Here is a 22,283-nt window from a genome sequence, read left to right on the forward strand (position 1 = left end):
TAAGTTAAGTATTTGTTTTGTCCTTTATAGTACTTTATTACTGTGCAATATTGGGTGCTTGTTGTGAGATGAATTCTCCTTGTGCAGGCATGGGTTGACTTGTTTTAATTGTAGCATCCACATGATGTGTTAAAAAAACAAAAAACTGTTGCCAGCAGCCTGTTTGTGACATTTTAAAAAACCCTTTACAACATTAAGCCCCATCTAGAAGCATCCTTATCAAATCCACACACCCACACCCCGAAAAGGGTAAATCCAGATTAAACTGGGGGGGAGAGGGCGGAAATACGAGCTGGCATTTTGATGCCAACTTTGTTGTGTGGGCACCATGAGAAACGTGCACGAGGAGTAGCTACACATCCCGCAACAAATGGGTCTGGAAGCAGCCATTGTTATTTTGTATTTGAAAAATAAAAATAAAGTTTTAAAAATACACAACTGTTTCACAGAAGGAAAACGGATGCCTGGGTAATTGCAGCAGTCTCTAACCTTTAATTTGAGCGCTAACCACTTTGGGAAAGGCCACTCTCTGAAGCAACTCATTTAGAACCATTTAGAACCGCCCTTTCCCTATCTATAAGCAAGAACCAGCTACCGTACTTACCATCCTGCCAGTTGAAAATTTCCCGACTGCTGGTTGCAAGAGATTTCTAAGCACATTCAACCAAAAACAGGTAGAATAGATAAACAAGAAAGAAAGGGCGATATCCAACGTTAGATATACACGGAACAGATCCATCGACAGCAATGAACATGCTTCCACTAATCCCAATGTCTGTTGTTGTGTGTAATTAACTGGAAAAAAATATTTTCCAGAAATAAACTTTTTGTTTAGGAAATGTCTGCAGCGTTCTTTAATTCCAAGAATATCATTACTAAAAATGCAAGTACAAATTGAAGGAGGAGGATTTGGTATTTCAAATTTGGAACTACATTACCAAGTTTATTTAATGTCAAATGCTAAATACTGGAAAGCTAAATCTGGTGTAAACTTTCTGGCCTGCGTTTTAAAATGTTATGGAATAATATTATCCATAATAATTTCATTGTGTTAAAATTGATTTTATAACCCTATTTTATTTTATAGAATAACACATCTCCAGCTAATGTCCATATTTTATACCAAACTTAGGTTCCTCTGGCTGTTAGAAAACTCAAAACAGCTGCATTAACTTCCAGCTCCCAAAAGTGAATTGTTTGTGCGTGTGAAAGCTTTGCTTAGTGAGTGTAAAATTTCAGAGGTATTAATGCATATCACACATAATTTGCGCATCTGCAAACCAAAACCCAGTAATAACTGGCAACAGGTTAAGGCTGCCGGCTGTCTTTTGGGGGCACGGCTGCTGCTGTGGTTCTTTCTCATGGGCACTAACCCAACATTTCAAAGTTTTGCATCCCTGAGAGAGCAGAGGAAGGCAGAACAAATGATAACACTCCTACGCAAAGCCCCTTGGAGTAATAAACATCATCCCTCTATTAAGTCGCTGCCCCTCTTGCCAGGCTAGTTTTCCTGACACTCTTTTTTTATCCAAAAAGTGTCTTCATCATCAAAGAATTAACTTATATTCTTGTCCAGCAGACCAATTAACTGGATACTTGCTGCTCACCGAAAAAGCTTTTGGCATTTTAATTCCTAGATGTGGAATCAGAAATTACTATCTCTACTCTCAAAGAAAATGCTTGCAGCCGCAGTAGTAGCATTTTTGGGTGCCATTCTCACACCCTCCAACATTTCTCCGATGAAAATAGGGACATCCCATTCCACAATGATAATTTTACTATTTATACCCCACACATCTTACTGGGTTGCCCCAGCCACTCTGGACAGCTTCCAACATATATAAAAACACAATAAAACATTAAACATTATTATTTATTTATTTTTTAAAAAAAAACCTTCCCTATACAGTGGTGCCCCGCTAGACGAATGCCTCACTAGACGAAAAACTCGCTAGACGAAGGCATTCGTCTAGCGGAAGGCTGCCCCGCAAGACGAAAAAGTCTATGGGGCTGCCTCGCAAGACGAAAAAAAAATTTTTCCGTCTAGCGAAAACCGCGGTTTGCATTGCCGCTTCGCTAGACAAAAAAACCGCTAGATGAAAAGATTCGCAGAACGAATTATTTTCGTCTAGCGGGGCACCACTGTATAGGATTGCCTTCAGATGGCTCAGGAATCAGATAACTCCATACCTTCCGACATTTCTCCAATGAAAATAGGGACATCCTAAGGAAAAGTGGGACATTCTGGGATCAAATCAGAAACTGGGATGGCTTCTGTAAATTAGGGACATCCCTGGAAAATAGGGACACTTGGAGGGTCTGCATTCTAAGGGAGTTCAGAAAGTGTTTCACGCTTATTCTCTTAGTCGCCATAAGAAGAGCCCGGCAGGATCAGACTAAGGAACCTTCTTGTCCAGCATCTTCTTGCAAACCCTGACTAGAGAGTTGCTGCCAGGAGCAACTGGCGTTCAGAGACATCATGCCCCAGGGTTCAAGGTCTATTGGGCTGTTGAATTAAAATACATCTATGTTGGTGGGCAAGTAGGACATCTTACGGCAGAGAATTCCACAACCGCAGTTAAAGGAGGCTCCGTGTTGAATTTGCACTGACCCAATTAGAGCTTCTTAGTATTTTCAGTTCTGCAACGTTAGATGGAAATATTTACTTTTATAGTTTCCACTTCTTACAGCTGAATCTTTTTTTTAATAATCCAGTACAAATGTAAGAAGCAAACAGTAGTCCCTTTGTACCCCTACCCAAAGGGGGGGGGATCTGTTAACTGGACGGAAGCACTTTAAAATTAGGGGTGTGAGCCAACCACAAGAATTGGTTAAGACCCCTCTTCAGAATTTCTGAAAAATGCAAGATTCAGTCTGACTTCAGTTCAGGGTTCAAATCTACACCCTGTTTTGGAAAAATGAAGAGTGGTTTCATTTCATTTCAGCTCAGACAAGCCCACAATCTCTCAAAGTGACCCACATTGGGGGGGGGGGAGTTTCATTCCAAGATTTGTCCATATCTGTGACACACCCCTAATTAAAATGTTCAGCATTGCTTTCCTTATTCCCTTCATCCCCCTCCCAACCTCCAGGAAAAAAAATCACATACAGTATGCAAATCTAAACAAAAATGTAGCGAGAGGAGAACTTTGCTGATTAGGAATGGAAACATCACGACTACAATACACAGGGGAGAAGGTTTTCAGGAAGCCCAGGGTCAAAGGTCAGGAAAAGACATTTTAAAAAATACAGATCCTAACATATCTTCAATGCAGAGAAAGAGCCAACTTAATTTTTTATTTTCCTGTTTCAAGCACTGAATATTTTTCTTAGGACAGGAGAGCTGCCAAGTTGCAACCCAGAAAGAGTTTCTTCATGTGTAAATCCTCCTCATGGAAAAAGGAAATTTTACATTATACAATTCATTTAAACACTGGGATGCATTTAACACACTTGACGGTTATTTAACGAAATGCATCTGTTTCTAATTTGCTATTTAACAGAATTAGTCTGAAGGTCTGATCAGAGCTAGTGTTGCGCTGAGAGGGGGTTTAGCCCTCCTTGAAATGCACATTCACACACAATTACTTATTGCCTTTATATATCACCTTCTCCTTGAAGGAAGAAGAGTTTGGATTTGATATCCCGCTTTATCACTACCCAAAGGAGTCTCAAAGCGGCTCACATTCTCCTTTCCCTTCCTCCCCCACAACAAACCCTGTGTGAGGTGAGTGGGGCTGAGAGACTTCAGAGAAGTGTGACTACATGCATGTGGAGGAGCGGAGACGCGAACCCGGTTCACCAGATTACAAGTCCACCACTCTTAACCACTATACCACACTGGCTCTCAAGAAGGAGCTCAAGATGACATGTACATGGTCCTCCCCCTCCTCATTTAATCCCCACAACCCTGTGAGGTGGGTCAGGCGGAGAAGCAAATTTTTGCATTGCAGGGGGTTGGACTAGATGACCCTCAGGGTCCCTTCCAACTCTACAACTCCATAATTTTGTGACTGGCCCAAGGTCACCCAGTGAGCTTCATGGCAGCTGAGTGGGGATTTGAACCCTGGTCTCCCAGGTCCTAATCCAGCACTTTTAACCACTACATCACAGCGGCTCTCAACACACAGAACATGGCCCCAAGCAAATCCTCCTATGGATCATTGCCCCAGAAGAGGGTTCCCATGGTAGCATCTCTCTTGGGACAAATATCTCTCTTGGCATATAATGTGTGCATGGGGGAGAGCTGGGGTGGAGTCCTGGGCAAGAGCCAGGAGACTGCAAGGTGTTGGCTGGGGAAGTGTTTCAGAAGAAGGAATTCATATTAGCTTTTATTAATAACATGCATTGTATTTCTGCTAACATTTGTTGTTTTAGTTTGCTAAGCAACACTTAAAGAGATATTTCTATATCTTAAGCAGCATCAAAATTGCCTAAATAACAACAACTTCATCGCAGGACTACAAGGAAGTCTAACTGGAAAGTCATGTTCTTCCTCTAGTGAATCAAAGACTCCAAATAGGAAGGCTGGTGGAGTCTGTAGTGAAGCTGAGCCTGTAATGCAAAGCGTTTGTAGCACCGTTCCTGAGCAGGTCAGTTTCTGCACATTGGTACCTGGATGAACAAGAGCAGCTTCAGATTTGGTCAAGAAAGAACCACGCAACAATCTCGTACCCCCACCATCCTGCCTGCTACTGAGAAACCCCAGCCCTGAATCCGCCAACCCATTATTAAGAGGCAGGAAAGTAGCAGAGAGGGTCAGCTCAGTGGAACTGAATTTTAACACAGTAATAATTGTGCCACCCACAACGCTAACCCAAAACACCAATTTGAGCAGAGAAGATGTCAGGATGACGTCAATTTCAGCTGTTCCCTTCTGTTTTTATGGTTGTCTTGAGTTGATATAATCCAAAGCATTTCTGCCCCCCCCCCACCGCCTCCCCTTATCCTGCAGATTTTGGCTCAAGCAGCTGGTGGAGTTCACTTTCCAAACTTTCACTGAGTCTATAGTACTTGTTAAAGTAACAACCAATTGCATCCTGCAGCCTACTTCTTCACAACCTGAGAAGGAAAACGCTTCTCTTGTTATCATTCTATCCACTCTAGTATTTTAAAATGTGTGCTTGCGTATAGATCAGCCAGCACAGACAATATTCAGGATGGGGGTTGGGGGCTGGATCCCAACATCTGGAAGACAACGCACCTTCTGCATTGCAGGGGGTTGGACTAGATGTCCCTCGGGTCCCCTTCCAACTCTATGATTCTTTGTTCTCCTAATGTGCCACCCAGCAGTATTGCTAGTGGGTTCAACATGAATTTCAAGGGGTGTTGCAGTACACTGCTCTCAACTCTCGGGCTTTTTCAGTGGGAATGCAGAGACTTGTGAGGTTCTCAGCCTCAAGGGATCTCCCTTGTCCCTTCTGTCTTCTGCTACAGTATGAAGACCATATTTTAAAGGAAATCCTTCTGTTCCTAATGATTTGGGTGAACTTTGGTTTTCACTGCTTCTTGTGGCTTATCTTTCTGGGTTCTGCTGTTCTGCTTCTTCTTCTTCTAAGTAATGATGTTTTTATCTTTATTGTGTTTTATCCATCTTGCAGTTATAGCTTTTATTGATGCTTTTAGCTGTCTCAAACATTTCAGAAAGGCAGGCTGGAAACATTTTAATGAAATAAATATACTGTAGCTAGTTTTCAGCAAGTCAGCGGTATGAAGAAGGATAAGGTGTGTTTGCATAATGAGGAGTGCTTCACTTTTTAAAAGTGTGAAGCAGGTTTCTTGAACCCCTAATAATGAAATATTAACAGGTAGGTAGCCGTGTTGGTCTGCCGTAGTCAAAACAAAATAAAAAATAAAAAATAAAATCCTTCCAGTAGCACCTTAGAGACCAACTAAGTTTGTTCTTGGTATGAGCTTTCAGGTATCTGAAGAAGTGTGCATGCACACGAAAGCTCATACCAAGAACAAACTTAGTTGGTTTCTAAGGTGCTACTGGAAGGATTTATTTTTATTTTTTATAATGAAACATTAAGTGCATCTTGGTCAGACAGACAGTGTTCAAAATGTCGAAGGACTGAGTGGTGCATGCAATAACTTAGTCACTTCACAGCAGACGGAAAAAAACAAAGCCCAAACATGCTCAGTTTCCAACAGACTTCACATTCTCAGGCAATTGTCTCTTATTCAGTGGACACCTGCCACCTAGTGGCTACAAGCACGAAAAAATATTTTTCCGTAAGTGGAAAATAAGTGAGCAATGTGTTTGGGCTGGAAACTCTTCAGCCTCCCTTACTGCATGGATGGAAGAAACAGGTTTAACTATTAATGTACTGTGTACTCTTTAGTAGCAGAGGAATCTGGAAATTACCTAAGTGTGTCTGAACATTTACAGGGAGCGGGGGACAGCTGCCTTGTATAAAGGAAGGCTATAAATTGTTGCAATAAAAGGAGAATTCAGGAACTCTGGGTTTGTGTATATTAGGGTTATAACTTTTTGACTTTTTAAAAAAAGATTTCCTGTATCATAAAGGGATGAACTTTTGCTTAGAAACACTGAGAAGGGGACTAATACTTCTCAGTTGTGAAGAAAGGTCACCGCGAAATGAAAAGTTGGAATCACTGCATATGTAATGTAACTCCTAAGTATTAGCACTTTTAAAAACTTTATGGAACTGTTTAGAACTTTTACAGCTGTCTGTAAAACTTCCTAAAACTGTTTAGAATGTTCTAGAAGAATCCAAATATTGGTCTATAGAAAGAACACGTAATCAAAGTGATACGGGAACTTTATGGTGCTTGCAGCACAAACCAAGACAAACTGCAACCTCAGTTTATTCTAAGCAACAAGAAGTGATGGACAATATACAAAACATTATACAAGTATTAGAAAATTTGCAATATCTATTTTTCCTCTTACAGGTAGGTAGCCGTGTTGGTCTGCCAGTCAGACACAGGCATTTCATCTTCACCTGATGAAACATAAAGTACTCTAAGTCTGCCCAGTAATTATACTAGTGACCCTGTGCACTTTTATATCAATCATTGTTAAATTGTGGCAGACTGAATGGCATTGGGGGGGGGGGGTGTTCCCTATTTCACAAGGCTTCTTTGTCTGCTCAGGGACAATTGTTGCACAGCACCAGAGTGACTATTTGAGCCTAATATGGAAGCCTTAGGAGTGGTGACATCCAATGACGCTTGTCCATTCGCACGTCACCCCCCCCCCAGCCCCACCACACAGGCCCAGAATCTGCTCCAGGGTTCTTGTTTTTTGGGAGGAGGGGGGGGCTGCAGCTGGGAGGAGAAGCCCTGTTGTCCAGGCAGATTCCCACTCATACTAAGCTGGATCAATTTACAATAGACTTTTACTAAGACTTAATGTGTTTCCCACTGAAATGCTCTGGGGTAGATTTGCTGGTGTCCCGTATTTCGCAAGATTATGTCCCTGTGCTAATCAGGAAGTAGAATGCATGAAGAACATTCTCCTGTCCAGTAGTAGACTATAGAAACAGGCCCGGCAACATCTGATTAATCCACTAATGGCAAATCTACTAGGTAAATCTGCCCAATTCTGTGCCAAGTTCCTACTAGACGGTAAGATTCCCAGTGTGACTTTGGCTGTTGCCAAGTTTCTGTCTGAGGTGGTCAGGATCCGAGATCAATTTGTATTAGACGAAAGTCAGAAACATGCCTAGTCTTATGATCTGTCCTATTAGTCTGTGTGCTTTTAATGTACTTTACATGCACTGAATTTCATCTTGTGGGTCAAAAGAATTGACGGAAAGACTAAGCTGGATCTCACCCATAATCAGCACATCTGTTTCGGCAGTTTTGTTTTTTTTTAATGGGGGGATCAGAATTATTTTGTTGACAATATTCTAGTTCAGAAAAATACCAGAAAATGATACAAATTACAGGTACACAAAGTGCAGGATTTCCGATACAGCTTTAAAAAATGTACATGAACAGTGACAAAAATAGTTATTTGTAGGAATTAATCAGGTTTACAGCTCATATGAAATAAAGCTCTTCATTGTATATAAAGTCTCTATGCCTAAACTGCACTTGGAAAACATATCATTGAAAAAACTATACGTTTCCCTACTTGTTCTTACTCAGGCTTTTATGGGTTCCTCAATAAGTCCTAACAATCATGCAGAAAGACAATACAACAGTGTAACTAACGGAAGTGTTATACTCAGTCAAGCACTGGAGGAGGAAGGAGAATGTCAAACGCAATCTGCAAGTTTTGCTCTTTCTTCAAATTGCTTGTCCACCACAAGTGACAAGGCTTGAAGGAAAGCTGTCGTTGTGACGTTAGGTGACTAGAATAAAAAATAAAAGTAAAAACAGGGTCAAGGTAAGTGTATCCACCACATAAGAGAGGGAGGGACTGGCCCCATGGCACCGGCATTTTACAAGCAAAAGGTAAATTGCTAAATTCCATCAAAACTGGGGGAAAGCCAATAGGCAATAAATATATTAGAGCAAGTTCCAAAAGCTGTATACAGAAGTCTGAAATGGGTCAACAAAGAGTAGGTGCTGCACATATTGCTGTTGGCACCCAATCCCTGGGTCAGAGGAAGCCAGCAAGCGAACACGGTCCATCCCTGCAGTAACAAGAATAAGTAGCATGGCCTTACCTGAATGTAAAGTGCATGTGCCAGAAAAGGAAGTTTCCTTAAAACACGGCCACTAAGTCCTTCACTTTTCCTGTATTAACACAGAAGCATGAGAGGCATCAAGCTCACTTTCACAAATACAAGCACATAAGGAAGTGTTAAGTGTGCCACGAATAGCAAAATTAGGATATGAGATTGGTAATTTCTACAACATCTCCTGTTGCTGGTAGTCAGTAGCTCTGGTGTTCAGAAATGAGTCTCCCTTAGACCTAGTTCTCACGAAGAGCAGATGAGGAGATAAGACTGTACTTGTTCAGATTGCAGGTGGGAACTCAGTTTCCCTACAGAAAATTCCCTGTCTGCTGATATTTAGATGTTGGTGGGGGGAAGTTCTAAGCCTTGTCCAGAACCAGGATGACTTCTTCCATTGCTTTTTTTGATGTATTTGACATGAAAAGCTGATTTACTTTTTAAAAAGAAAAAAAAGTCTTCCTTTTGTTATTCTTGCCGTTTACTTTGTGACAAGGAGAGGCATTTTGCAGATAAAGCGCAGCAACTCTTGTTCACTATTCAACGTTTATTATTTCAGAAAGTTACTCAAACACCACAAAACAATTCTACATCCCCTGAGAAAGAGAGTGATGAAATATCAAGAAAAAGGACAGAACTAGCCTTAGATCGCGGAAGCTCCTAGACCAGGCTTCCTCAACCTCGGCCCTCCAGATGTTTTGAGACTACAATTCCCATCATCCCTGACCACTAGTCCTGCTAGCTAGGGATCATGGGAGTTGTAGGCCAAAAACATCTGGAGGGCCGAGGTTGAGGAAGCCTGGTCTAGACCATAAAATGCAGTGGCCCACATACCTATGTTGATCACAGGTGGAAGAAGAGGACCAGTTAATTCCCCTTTGGAAAGGCTTCCCCCTTCTGGCTCACCTGGATGCAATTCATACTTGCCATAAGCACTTGCATTTTCAGTGCTGCACTACGTTATAATAGTTTTTCTCTAGCAAAAAGCTCATTAAAAATCATGGGAATTTTATTACCCTATTAGAAGCAGCATTAATTGCTTATTTTACCCCCCAAAAGTACCGGTACTAAACCTGCATAGATCCATCAAGAAACAGCAGAAAATAATTTCTCACTTTGGCTTGTATTCTGAAAACACAAGCATTTTATTTCATGGGAGAGCATGTGAAGAACCACAACCTTCACTTTACATGTGAGGGTAAAATTGAAAGACAGATAAATGAAACCAGGAATCCTACCTTGAAATTTCTCTCAATATGAGACTCAATTTCGACACATCACTGTCTAAATAACCGATCACCTCCAGCTCACGGAGTGTCAGCAGCTGCTGTCGAGGATATATTATCTGGCACTTGGGAGGGAAAAGATCTTATCTGTAATAAATGTATGAATCTCACAAGTGCATTACTACTCAAAACGTAACAAAGGTTGGGGGGAACACACAGCATCACTCCAACTGTGGAAGTCCCTCCCAAGGGAGGTGAGACTGGCCCCACCTGGGTTCACCTTCAGGTGGGAAGCAAAAACAATGTCTATTCCACACAGCTCTTAATGATTTGCAGATTGTGGAGGTTATTCCAATCCTCTGAGTTTTGCTTACACACACTCACACACATTTTGTTCTTTTCTCAATCTGGTTTGTTTGAATGTGTTGTATACCACCTTGAGGGCCCTGGGTACAACCAAAAAACAATTTTTTAATTCCCACATGTTGTCTACTAGTAGCTCACCAATATCTAGCGCAGGTAAGTAACATAATGAGCATTCAGAGGTAAATGATGGAACAACGATAATCAAACATCTGTAAGCAGAAAAGCAACAATAGAAACAAACATACCCAAGGTATGCAAACACCAAAGTATGGAGAAGTAGATTTATTTTAAAAAAAACACACAAAAGGTTTATTAAAACCCTGAAAAGTGGTAGAAACAAACTGCTCTCCCTCCCTCTGCTGTGAAACAGATGCTCTGGGCTCATGTGGGGTGGAGAGAAGAGAAGGAATGTGTTCCATTTCCTTTAAGGGTCAGGTTGCTCATTCAAAGGGAACAATGACTTCCCTATTCCAGGACTGAGAAAAAGGGAGAGTTGAGGTGCCCCAAGGATTTTTCTTATGGCTCTGCTGAGCTTCAGCAGCTGCCCAGTCCTTTTCTCCTTCTTCCCTCAGAAGGGTGGCAGGTGATCACAAGATAGCCCTCCCTTTATAGCTGGATGGGAGGTGGAGAAAGCCTGGGCACCCAGTCGCACAGCTCGGCTCCCCCCACCTTCTCTCACAGCCTGGGGAAAGCAGAGCCAGCCTGACCACACGGTCACTTGCTAGAGGAGGCAGGCCTCACCGACCCCCACCTCTGCACTGACTTGGGGCTGCCTCCTGCTTGAGCAAAGAGGGCTTTGAAGTCTCACACATGCACAGCGTTTTACTGTGAGGGCCCACCTTCTAACCTAGGATGCTAGTCGTGCCTCTAAGGATTTGATACAATGTGGATGATAAGAGCTTCTGAGCGTTTACCTTCATTAGTTCCTCCAAGCAAGAAAGATATATTTTGAACACTGCTTCAGCAGAAGGTGGACCAATGTATTGCTTGATATCTGCTCTGTCCACAAAGGCCATATCAATTTTCTCCGTGATATTTGAAGTCGTCAAGATAACTACATTAGGATACCTTTAAGAAACACACACAGATGTTGTAACATTCATTTCATAGGTTCAACACTTGAAAGTTTCCACTGTCAGTTACATTTGCATTGATAGCCTATTGGGTGACTGCACCTGCAGGACTTAATCTGAAATTTTTGCCATGCCACTCTGTGACTACAATAGCTAAGAACATACTTTGAATCTAAAAGGTGAAAGCTGAGGTTTAGAGGACCCCAAAGGACACTGGGACTGCATATCAGCGTTGTAGGGGTATCTACTGCCTCAACAACTAAAGGGACCCACTCAAAACTGGACAAATGAATCTGGATGCTTTCCAATGAAACCTGGATGGAGCAATTATCCTGTAAGAATGGCAAATATCATCTGATCATATTTTATGCCAGATGGGAGGATATAAATGTTGCCTTATTAGGACCTACTAATCAGATCTTGTAAATTAGCTCCTTTGCTTCTGTTCCTTCCAATTGTTCCTAGGCAATTTATACCCTTCCAGAAAAAAGTTATAAATGTGGTTTGTTACCTTTTGATCTGATCGATTTGTGTCAAGACTGCATTTACAACCCGGATGGCATCAGAAGGTTCTGTACCTGCCCGAAAAGCACTACGTGCTGCTGTGAGACTTTCCACCTTAAACAAACAAACAAACAAACAAAACTAGCTCTCTCACAGATTTTTAGGAGCAGTAATCACAGTAGAACATGTATTTAATGCGTGTACAGCTACTCTGTCCTGGAGGCATCAACCAGTCACATTTAGGACTTTCCTTGTCCTGTCAACTAAGTTGCCATCTACAGCAACTCTCAAACACCATTATCATAAATGTTAAAAGGGACTAAAAATAAGTTATGTTTAAATAATATGATCATCTTCTTGCCAATCAAAGTTGCCCCTTCCGCCATTCTCTTTCCCACCATGACCCAGAAATGTAGTGCAGCCAATGTTTTGTCATTTAAAATGGTGCTGTGGCCATACCTCATCGATCAGCACAAATACAAGGGCATCTTTGTCATCAATTAATTCTTGAATCTTCTGGAACATTTTGGTAACCAGTTTGCCACTCTGAGGGGAAAAAATGCATGTGTAAAAATAATGCATTCCTTTCTGCCAGCCTTGTCATTTGGCACCTTCCCAGTCACCTCTGGTGACCAAATGTGGGGACTTGCTGCCGCCACAACAGCTATACCAGCAGCAGAAACAGGACTGTTCTTGACCTGTGGGCTCAACATCCTTTGGTGAGGATGATGGAGAACTTGAAAAGAGGTGCAGCATTCCAGTGGGGCACAGGGCCATGTGGCAGATGGGGCCTTTCTCCTCCAAGAAGTCTAGGTGGCAGAGGATCCTCATGGAATTGCAGGTGTGACTGCACACACAGTGCTCCCATCTGGCTTAGAATGAACAAACGTTTTTTGCTAACAGGGAGCATCAAGCAGAGCTGCTGATTTGTTCCCACTGTAGTTCCTTCTCTGTGATTTTAGGAGAAGGTAAGATAGGTAAGAAAGGGGACACAGGTGGCACTGTGGTCTAAACCACAGAGCCTAGGGCTTGCCGATCATAAGGTTGGCGGTTCAAATCCCTGCAGCGGGGTGAGCTCCCATTGCTCGGTCCCAGCTCCTGCCAACCTAGCAGTTCAAAAGCACGTCAAAGTGCAAGTAGATAAATAGGTACCACTCCGCCGGGAAGGTAAACGGTGTTTCCGTGTGCTGCTCTGGTTCGCCAGAAGCAGCTTTGTCATGCTGGCCACATGACCTGGAAGCTGTACGCCGGCTCCCTCGGCCAATAAAGCAAGATGAACGCTGCAACCCCAGAGTCATCCGCGGCTGGACCTAACGGTCAGGGATCCCTTTACCTTTAAGATAGGTGTCCTGCTTTGTTCCTCTTCCAGCACCACAATCCACTATGTTCAGTTGGATTTACTCCCAGGTAAGCAAGTACAGAATTGCAGTCTTAGACAATAAGCTAAATCAGGGATCAGCCATAAAACCTCTCCCTCATCAGATATTAAGGCGGTGAAGGCCGTTAACTTTTTCTTCCTTGAAAAGACCATAGCACCAAAGGAAGCTGGAAGACGGACACTCTTTCCCACTTCCTTTTTCAGCTCTATGTGCTTTTCAGGATTCAGAGCAGTTCTATTGGATCCAGGCTTTACACAGATCCCTTGTATTTATGGAAATACCTTTGCAGACAATCCCCCTGACTAGCACTACTGAACTTGCAGAGTCATGAAATGTTGCAAATTAGAACAACTGACTCATAATACATGTGTGCATGCTTTCTGTCTCTCAGGGAGGCCTGATGCAAGCGAGGGAAGGGGAAGAGAAGCGACTAGAGGGAGTGGTATCCATGGCACTTTCTCAGAAATCCAAATGTGGCCTAAAAGGTTGACAATTGCTGCCATAGGCCAAGTACATGCTGCAGAGATATCCTGGTGGTGCAAGAAGTGGAAGGCTGATGAAGGGATAGGGTTCCTGTGCTAAAAAGAGGGTTAGCCATTCACACCATTTATCAGGTAAAGGCAAAGGGACCCCTGACCATTAGGTCCAGTCGCGGACGACTCTGGGGTTGTGACACTCATCTCGCTCTATAGGCCGAGGGAGCCAGCGTTTGTCTGCAGACAGCTTCCGGGTCATGTGGCCAGCATGACTAAGTCGCTTCTGGCGAACCAGAGCAGCGCACGGAAACGCCATTTACCTTCCCGCCAGAGCAGTACCTATTTATCTACTTGTACTTCGTGCTTTCGAACTGCTAGGTTGGCAGGAGCAGGGACCAAGCAATGGGAGCTCACCCCGTTGCAGGGATTCGAACCGCCGACCTTCTGATCGGCAAGCCCTAGGCTCTGCGGTTTAACCCACAGCGCCACCTGCATCCCTTATCAGGCCTCTGCAATTTTTCTTACTGTGCATTGTCACATGAGGCAGCTCTATTTTGGTACAATCTTCACAATCCACTTCATTTCGTCTAAAGGACTGTACTGGAGAACACTGTTTTCTCTGCATCAGGTTCATGGATACCGTATTTACTTTTACACCAAAAAATAAAAAGAACCATGTGCTAAAGCACAGCCTATGAACCCTAGCTACTGGAAAATTTGACAGTATCTTTAAACCACTGCATAGGCAGGAAACATTCTCTGAATCACAAAACTGCTAAGAATGTTGCATAAATACTTACCTCAGAAAACCACTTGGAGAAGAGGCTATGACTGTTTATCTCTATCAGCTGTCCATAGCGATATCTAAAATTTAAGTGAAAAGTCAGCTCAGTAAAAGCAGGGAATCATTACTGCTGCTGGTGCTCCTATAGCTCATAGGGGAAAGTCCAGGAGTGCAGTCATAACCCTGCAGAAAGTGAAATTAAGTCGAGGGCAAGGGCTGCCTGCAGCTTGATGCTTCACCTGCAAACAGTCCCTGGGTCAGTCCTCAGCGGCATCTGCAGGCAGAGCAGGGAGTCTGCAACGCAGGGGAGTCACTGTCAACAATGCTGAGTGAGACGGACAAATGCTCTGACTTGGCATAGGACAGATTCCTGTGTTCCCAACTTATCCGTAAGAGCGTTTCCCCAAGGATCCTGGTGGAAGATCTAAGTTCGCACAGCATGATCCAGCCCAAGTTAACTTTCCCACTAAAGCTGCAAGCACCTAAGTATGTCCTTTGATCCCCACTGAAAACACGCTCAACTTGTTATTTATAAAAAGTGCTCAACCTATCGTTATTTGTTAAATAATTTAGAATTTCAATAGCTACGTTATTTCAATTACTTTGGGACATAGTATTTTGTTTTCTCACTTTCTAATACAAAAGTGCGGCATTGCTTTTAATTTCTTCCATCCAAGAGTTCATCTTGCCAGTGAGGAGGCACAGAACAGAGGGAAGGTGTCCAAGGAACAATCCGCTGGAAAATTCTCTCCTGCAAGTCGCAGGCAAATGAAAAGGAGCTGCATAGCACAGAAATAGTCTACTTTTGAAAAGCAGAGCTCTTAGACTAGATATTATCTTAATTTTTAAGATACCAAACAGTTATCCGAATTACCTATGAGAAAGTCTAATAGTCAGCTTCTGGGCCAGTGCTTTACATAGCGAAGTTTTACCAGTTCCTGGAGGACCTGCAGTTAAAGTACAGAACACATTGAACACATATCTAATTTTGTAAGTTGCTTTGAGTTATTTTGCTAAAAAAGAAAAGGGCAGGGGCTAACAAGTTTAATCATCATCTCCAACTAAAGTGAGGTTTTGGCCTTTGCATGCTTCATGTTTGATGAAACTGAAGCAATTTACTTCTGTCTAGTATTTTAAGATTCCTTTCGTACATTAAAATATACACTAACTTGTGGTTTGGTTCAACAACCACAAACCATGGTTAAAGTAAACCATGGCTATGTGTCACATACGAATGAGGCCAAGGCATGTGAAGTACTTTCAACACTTTAAGGGTGCTATATAAAGGCTATAACAGAAGAAGATTTTGGATTTGACATCCCGCTTTATCACTACCCGAAGGAGTCTCAAAGTGGCTAACAGGGACGCGAACCCAGTTCACCAGATTACAAGTCTACCGCTCTTAACCACTACACCACACTGTATAAAACAGCAAAATTTAAATATAAACTTTACCATGCAGCAGAACAACTCTATTCCATGATATCAAGTTGCTGTTGACATTTCTGTCAGAGAACAGTAATGTTGTAGTCACATAATCTAATAGCTAATTGAGCAGAGAGAGAGAAAGGGGTGGGGAGAGAAAATAAAAATTCCACATTATAACAGAATTATTCAGTTGTTGTTTTTTTTAAAAAAATGAAGCACTCTCTTTTTCTCAATGATGGCAAAAAGGAGGTGTGAACAGTAACCACCACATTGGAACATCAGAACCCAGTATTGTATTTGTAGGCAAATAACACAAGACTTCCAAGATCAGTAGGCAATAAAAACTAACACCTATAGCTGTGAAATTTGTCAGATATCCTGCTGCCTCTGGCATTTCCAATATATTTACAGAATGTTTGCACAAACATTCATTTCCATTATTTGTTTTGTTTTTTGTTTGCTGTTAATGTCTTGTGTCTATTCTGGCAGACATTCCTAAAACAGTCTGTTAAAATATTAGTGTAGTATTGCATCCCATTTGGAAAACAATCATGTTCAGAAGACGTTCCTTAGAAGAGTCACAGGCAATTTCTCATTTACCATGATTAACTGTGTAATGATCTTGAAAGACATTTTCCTGCAAACCAGCAAACAAGTTGTACACTTTTGAACCAATATACCTAATCAATTAGTACAGTGGGATCCATGCCCAGCTATTTAGGGATTTAAACAGTGGACAGAGTAGTAAGAAGATAGAGATTCCATACTCAAGTCTCGTTTGCAAGCCAATAAAAAGTTGCTAGCCTGCAAAGTTTTCCACTAGTCAACTTATGGATAGCACAAAATTTAAAACAAAGGAATAACTTATTAATTTGCTCAGCATCCCTGTGCCTCCTTGACATCCCACTTTTCACTCTTCCCTTCAATAGTGCAACTTTAAATTGTGATCCTACACCTGCTTGTATGTATGTATATATGTATGTATTTATAGAGAGAGAACATTGCACTGTTAGCTACTCCAGCTAGGCACACTAAGGCCCAGAGGCCAGATCCAGCCTAATCACTTTCTAAATCCGGCCTGTGGACGGTCCGGGAATCAGTGTTTTAAATGAGAAGATTGTGTCCTTTTATTTAAAATACATCTCTGAGTTATTTGTGGGGCATAGGAATTCATTCATTTCCCCACCACCACCAAAATATAGTCCAGTCCCCAAGGTCTGGGGACAGTGGACCGGCCCCCTGCTGAAAGTTTGCTGATGCTTGCTCAAGATGCTAGATCAACATATGGAGACCAAGGGACCATTTCCAAGTGGTACAGGAACACTGACTATTACAGCAGAGGGGGAAGCGACAGAACAGGTGAGGATCCTTTTGGAAACTCATTAAATGCAATCTACAGGTAATTAAACTGATAGGGACCCTAAAGAAAGCATAAATCCTCAACAAACTGTGAGAATGTTTAGGAATTATGGAAAACTTCTTATATTTCTCATTTGCATAAACCTATGTGTCCAGGAGCCTTGCAAAATCCCAGAGCAATCTGTACATAAATAGCCCACTACAAGCAGCTTGAAGAAATTTAAGAGCCATAGAATCAGAAGAGAAAGAAACAAGGAGAGGAAATGCAACTAAATAACAAAACTGGTCCAGCAACAGAAGCAGTTTTTCCAGAAGCAGCCCTCAAAGCTGTATTTTCCAATCACAGGAAGAACAAGGATATACAGTGGACGCTCGGGTCGCGAACGCGATCCGTGCGGGAGCGCCGCTGCGTCTGCGCACACACATAATTCAGCACTTCTGTTCATGCACAAAGCACGATTTAGCGCTTCTGCACATGCACGAGCACCCAAACATGGAAGTAACCCGTTCTTGTATTTCCGGGTTTGGAGCATTTGTATCCCGCAGCGAGCGCAACCCGAGGTATGACTCTGGTTGGTTTGAGTTCCTAACTTGTAGTTTTGTAAATCATTTAATGTGTCAACACAAATAGAAATTATTAATATTGCAGTTGTTGTATAAGGGATTATTATTAAGATCAGAATATAACTGAAATTAATAAGATTTTGGAATGCAGAAACAAAGAAAATCATCAAACCATCAAATCTAGCATGCAGGTTATCTAAATTATATTTGGACGATTGGTATTGATAATTGTATTATAAATTGGTACTGTTATAATGAGACTATTAATGGACTGTAATTGAAAACTAATTAAAAAAAAAACTGCTTCTGAACTTGACACAAGCCTGAGTAAGAATGGACAACTCATCTAGTGCAGTGAAAGCTTACAATGAAGAACCATTTATATCCCAGATAAAAACTTAATACTTTCAACTTACATCTGATTTTATCTCAGCATCATAAATAAGGCTCTCCCATAGACCATGGAATTCAACTGAAATATAGAACCATTATACATCATTTCCAGTATGTAGTTTTGCAAATCAAAATATCATTTTGAAACCCAACAACCCATTTGCTACTTAATGAATTACACCAACTTTGCTGGGAACTTAATAAAATAGTGCTGCATTCTTTGCACTGAACATACTTATGAACACACATACATAGGATCACATAATATTTCGTATTCCAGTTAAGAAAACATGACACGTTTTAACCTTGGTGTGGGACCTGTTCCCTTCCAAATGTTGCTGGACTCCAGCTCCCATCAGCCTCAGCCAGCATGGCCAATGGGCAGCAATGACAGCAGTTGTGGTCCAGCAACATCCAGAGTCCCATGGACTGCAAGAAGATCAAACCTATCCATTCTCAAAGAAATCAGCCCTGAGTGCTCACTAGAAGGACAGATCCTGAAGTTGAGGCTCCAGTACTTTGGCCACCTCATGAGAAGAGAAGACACCCTAGAAAAGACCCTGATGTTGGGAAAGATGGAGGGCACAAGGAGAAGGGGACGACAGAGGATGAGATGGTTGGACAGTGTTCTCGAAGCTACTAACATGAGTCTGACCAAACTGTGGGAGGCAGTGGAAGACAGGAGTGCCTGGCGTGCTCTGGTCCATGGGGTCACGAAGAGTCAGACACGACTGAACGACTGAACAACAACAACATCCAGAGGGTCAAAGATTCCCCATCTGCAATCTAATCACCTGTAAATTTGAGTCAAGTCATGGAAAGAGCTTTTTGAGCCCTCCACCTTGCTTACTGGACTCTGGGAAATTTGTGTGAGATCTAGGACTACTCTCGCTCTTCATTTATTTTCATGTATAGCTGCAATCGTAGAATCACAGAGTTGGAAGAGACCACTAGGATAATGCAGAAATCTTTTGCCCAACATGAGACTCAAACCCCCATTACAAGTAAGTGGCAGGAACTCTAATTTAGTGTTCTATGCAGTTTTCAATTTCTTGCTTGCTCCCACCACAGCTTTAATCTAAATCTGTCCCTGCCCACATAATCAAACCATCCTTCTACTTCCTCTTGACAAGTACTTTCTGATCCTATGCTGTTCCAACCCCATCAGGGACCATCTTAAAAACTGTACATAATTTAAAAAAATACCTGCTGGTAACACCCAGTGATTAGCCGCAACAATATTCTCATCCTCTGCCTCCAGATTTTCAGCACTGGGCCCTTCTTCAACGAGATGAAAAATGTGAATGGAAAGGCTGCACTTACTCAGATTAATTGCCTGTAATGAAGAGGAAAAACCACATGAGAACTCTCTGGCAAGCAATCTGGATAAATCTTTTAAGATAACTTTTGTTAAAGCAAGGTAAAGTGTCCAGTTTCTCAAGTGGTGGTAAAAATGGTCTGAGGCAGTTTTCAAAGGAGTCTGGCCTAGTCTAACCAAACTTGCCATGAATTATAGCAAATAAGCCCTCATCTATACATGCAAGAGAATGAGGTGGTAGCGTGAACTTCACCACTTCAGACTGTAGGAGGGAAATGCAAGGAACACTCTTCATATTAAAAAAAGTGGCACTTGCGGGAGAAATGCTGTTGTCCACCCATTCTCTGTCATGTCAGTTTTCTATCTGGCGTTCTATTTTCATACGAGGAGCATTCAAAACTGAAATCTTACACAATGCATGCATTCTCCAGTAGCAGTTGGAAAAGGGGAGCCAACAATACGGGGGAATTTGGACTGCAGAAAGCATTCATAATCCAGACAAATGCACTTAATAGCAATTGTAGTGGACGTTACTTCCGCTTTCATCATCTTATTTAATAGTAACAAGCTGCAGCCTTCCACCACCACCCCCAATAAGTTTTGAATAAGGTAAGCCATAAGGTAATACCTGTCTTTCCTTCAACTTTAGCTCTGTGTCCACAACTGCAATGGACTGCACATTATTTGTTAGGAAACAATCATCAAACTCAGTCCATTTGTAATCACCAAAGACCACAGGATGCCTTTCTAGTAGTTTTAAGACACCCAGTTTGATATCCTCTTTCTTTGCAGTGCTGGGTAAAAGAGAAAAACATCATAGGTTCAGGCATAACCGTTACAGCTAGAAAAGACCCAGTGCAAGGAGACCCCACCTACTCGGTGGCCATGAAAAGTATGCCCAGCAGCTAACCCTCACATTCCTGATTATGGTATCCTACAAAGGATTGACCAAGCTGCTCTCAGCTGAAGGGCCTGCAGAAAGGAGAAACTTAGGAAAAAATAAAACAAAATCTACCTGCCTAAACCTCATGCACTAAGCTTCACTGTACAGAGGAAAGGTCCCCTGCTATGGGCACAGGTGAAAATATGCTTTTTAGCCAGAAGCGGCTTTGTCATGCTGGCTCCCTTGGCCAGTAATGCGAGATGAGCGCTGCAACCCCAGAGTCAGACACGACTGGACCTAATGGTCAGGGGTCCCTTTACTTTTACCTTTATACAAAAGTAACAAAAGTTACCCATGTAACTGATTCTCCTCCTGAAGGTACGATTTCCTTAATCTTTAGAATGTAGGAGATAGCAAAGTTCTGTGGCAGATCATTTACTTTGCATAAAGGTCCTATGTGCAATTTTCAGTATCTCTGAAAGTGATCTTGGAGTGTTGGGGGCTAGGTGGACCAATGATCTGTATAAGGCAACTACACAGAACACGCAACAACTTCGTTAAGAAATAAGGCTGTTTTTTCTAAACATTTTATACAGCGTGGATGAGATCTACACATGGTTTTGAGCCCCACCGTGTCTAGTCAGCTTCTAGGACTTATTATTTACATGACATTTTGCGACAAGTGAGGATGAAAGGGGTTTTCTGAATGCAACTTTTTTAACCAACCTGTTTGATTTTTGATGAACTTCTACATGTATCTGCAAGGATTCACATCCATTGTGAAGAGCCAATTTTAAGTCACCTGCAGCTTTGTCCATTTCATAGAAACCTAACTGTGAAAATAAATAGAGGTTATAAGAGGAAGGTCCTTATTGTCAACTGTAAAAACATTGGTTTATTGTAGTGCTCATTTTTCCCTTCTACCCTAGTGTCATTTCTATCAAATTTATGTCATTCATGTCAAAGCAACTGTGATAATAAATATGTAGAAAATGATGGTAGAATTTCAATATTTAATCTGAGGAGTATGACTGAAAGGTAGTAAATAACTGACCACATAACAGAAATAGAAAAACTATATGGCGCTATCCCCCCCCTTCGTTTCCTCTTGTACATGTTTCATGAGATGTAAGTTTTGCACACAAAGGTACAACACCCCCCAAAAATGTGATTGTGGAGTGGTCTAGAAGTACCAAAGCAACCTGAATACCAATGGCACCGTTATGAAAAATTTAGGCTAGCTGAGTTCAGGCAATACATGTAATGTGACTTTCCCCACAATAATACAGATGCTATCATCTATATTACCAAAATATCACTTGCATTAAGACAATTATGTTAAGCTTTCTGGGTTAATTTGTTAGACAAGTAATTTGAACTGCTTTATCGAAATTGGGGGGGGGGGATCCTCGCCTTCCTTGATGCTTTTTTTATATATTCTGTGTTTTCATGTTGTGAGCCGCCCTGTGATCTTTGGGTCAAGGGCGGCATACAAATTTAGTGATAGACAGACAGATAGATAAAACAAAGCAACCACCAGCTCCCAACAACGCCGCTATAAAAGTGAATAAATACGATCATCCAAAGCTCCGCTTCCTGTCCACCTAACCGCTCCAATTCCGTGGTGGCACGAATATTATTATTATTATTAACACTGATAATTTATTATTTATTTTCATGCATATGGTGGGGAGGCTCGGCCGCAGGAGGAGCGGGAGAGGGGCTCACCTCGACCGAGAAAGAGGCCGGGGCTTCTCCGCGCTTCCCTCGCTCCTTCCTTCCGCCTTCCAGCCTCCCAAGTCGAAATTCCCGCCCGCCCTTCTCATCCCCAGCCGCGTCGCCTCCCGGTTTCGTCACTTCCGGCCACGCCCCCTTCCCC

The 22,283-nt window shown here is 42.1% G+C and overlaps 1 protein-coding gene across 2 annotated transcripts; it reads right to left on the reverse strand.

Annotated features, from left to right (window-relative positions):
• Positions 1-7,860: 7,860 nt before the first annotated feature.
• TRIP13 (thyroid hormone receptor interactor 13) lies at positions 7,861-22,213 on the reverse strand. 2 transcript variants are annotated; one of them, XM_033170404.1, is made up of 14 exons: positions 22,133-22,213; positions 21,131-21,233; positions 20,150-20,315; positions 19,410-19,539; positions 18,227-18,282; positions 15,915-16,005; positions 15,334-15,406; positions 14,476-14,539; positions 12,280-12,366; positions 11,828-11,934; positions 11,158-11,311; positions 9,890-10,002; positions 8,643-8,712; positions 7,861-8,324 (listed from the first exon to the last, which is right to left on the reverse strand). In XM_033170404.1, exons 2-14 carry the CDS (start codon positions 21,220-21,222, stop codon positions 8,229-8,231), a joined length of 1,299 nt encoding a protein of 432 aa, XP_033026295.1. In that variant the 5' UTR covers positions 21,223-21,233; positions 22,133-22,213; the 3' UTR covers positions 7,861-8,228. The 2 variants fall into 2 exon arrangements, with proteins under 2 accessions (XP_033026295.1, XP_033026294.1); XM_033170403.1 differs by having other exon boundaries at positions 21,131-21,237.
• Between the last annotated feature and the right edge of the window lie 70 nt (positions 22,214-22,283).

The sequence above is a fragment of the Lacerta agilis genome, chromosome 14, assembly GCF_009819535.1.
Source record: "Lacerta agilis isolate rLacAgi1 chromosome 14, rLacAgi1.pri, whole genome shotgun sequence".
NCBI lineage: Eukaryota > Metazoa > Chordata > Lepidosauria > Squamata > Lacertidae > Lacerta > Lacerta agilis.

Excerpts from the sequence above, each read along its gene's own strand:
- TRIP13 (XM_033170404.1), bottom strand. The coding sequence starts at position 21,222 with ATGGACAAAGCTGCAGGTGACTTAAAATTGGCTCTTCACAATGGATGT. Across the intron at positions 16,006-18,226 it reads ATGCTGAGATAAAATCAGAT|CTATTAGATTATGTGACTAC; the intron begins GTAAGTTGAAAG and ends CTGCTCAATTAG. Across the intron at positions 11,312-11,827 it reads CAAATCGATCAGATCAAAAG|GTATCCTAATGTAGTTATCT; the intron begins GTAACAAACCAC and ends TGTTTCTTAAAG.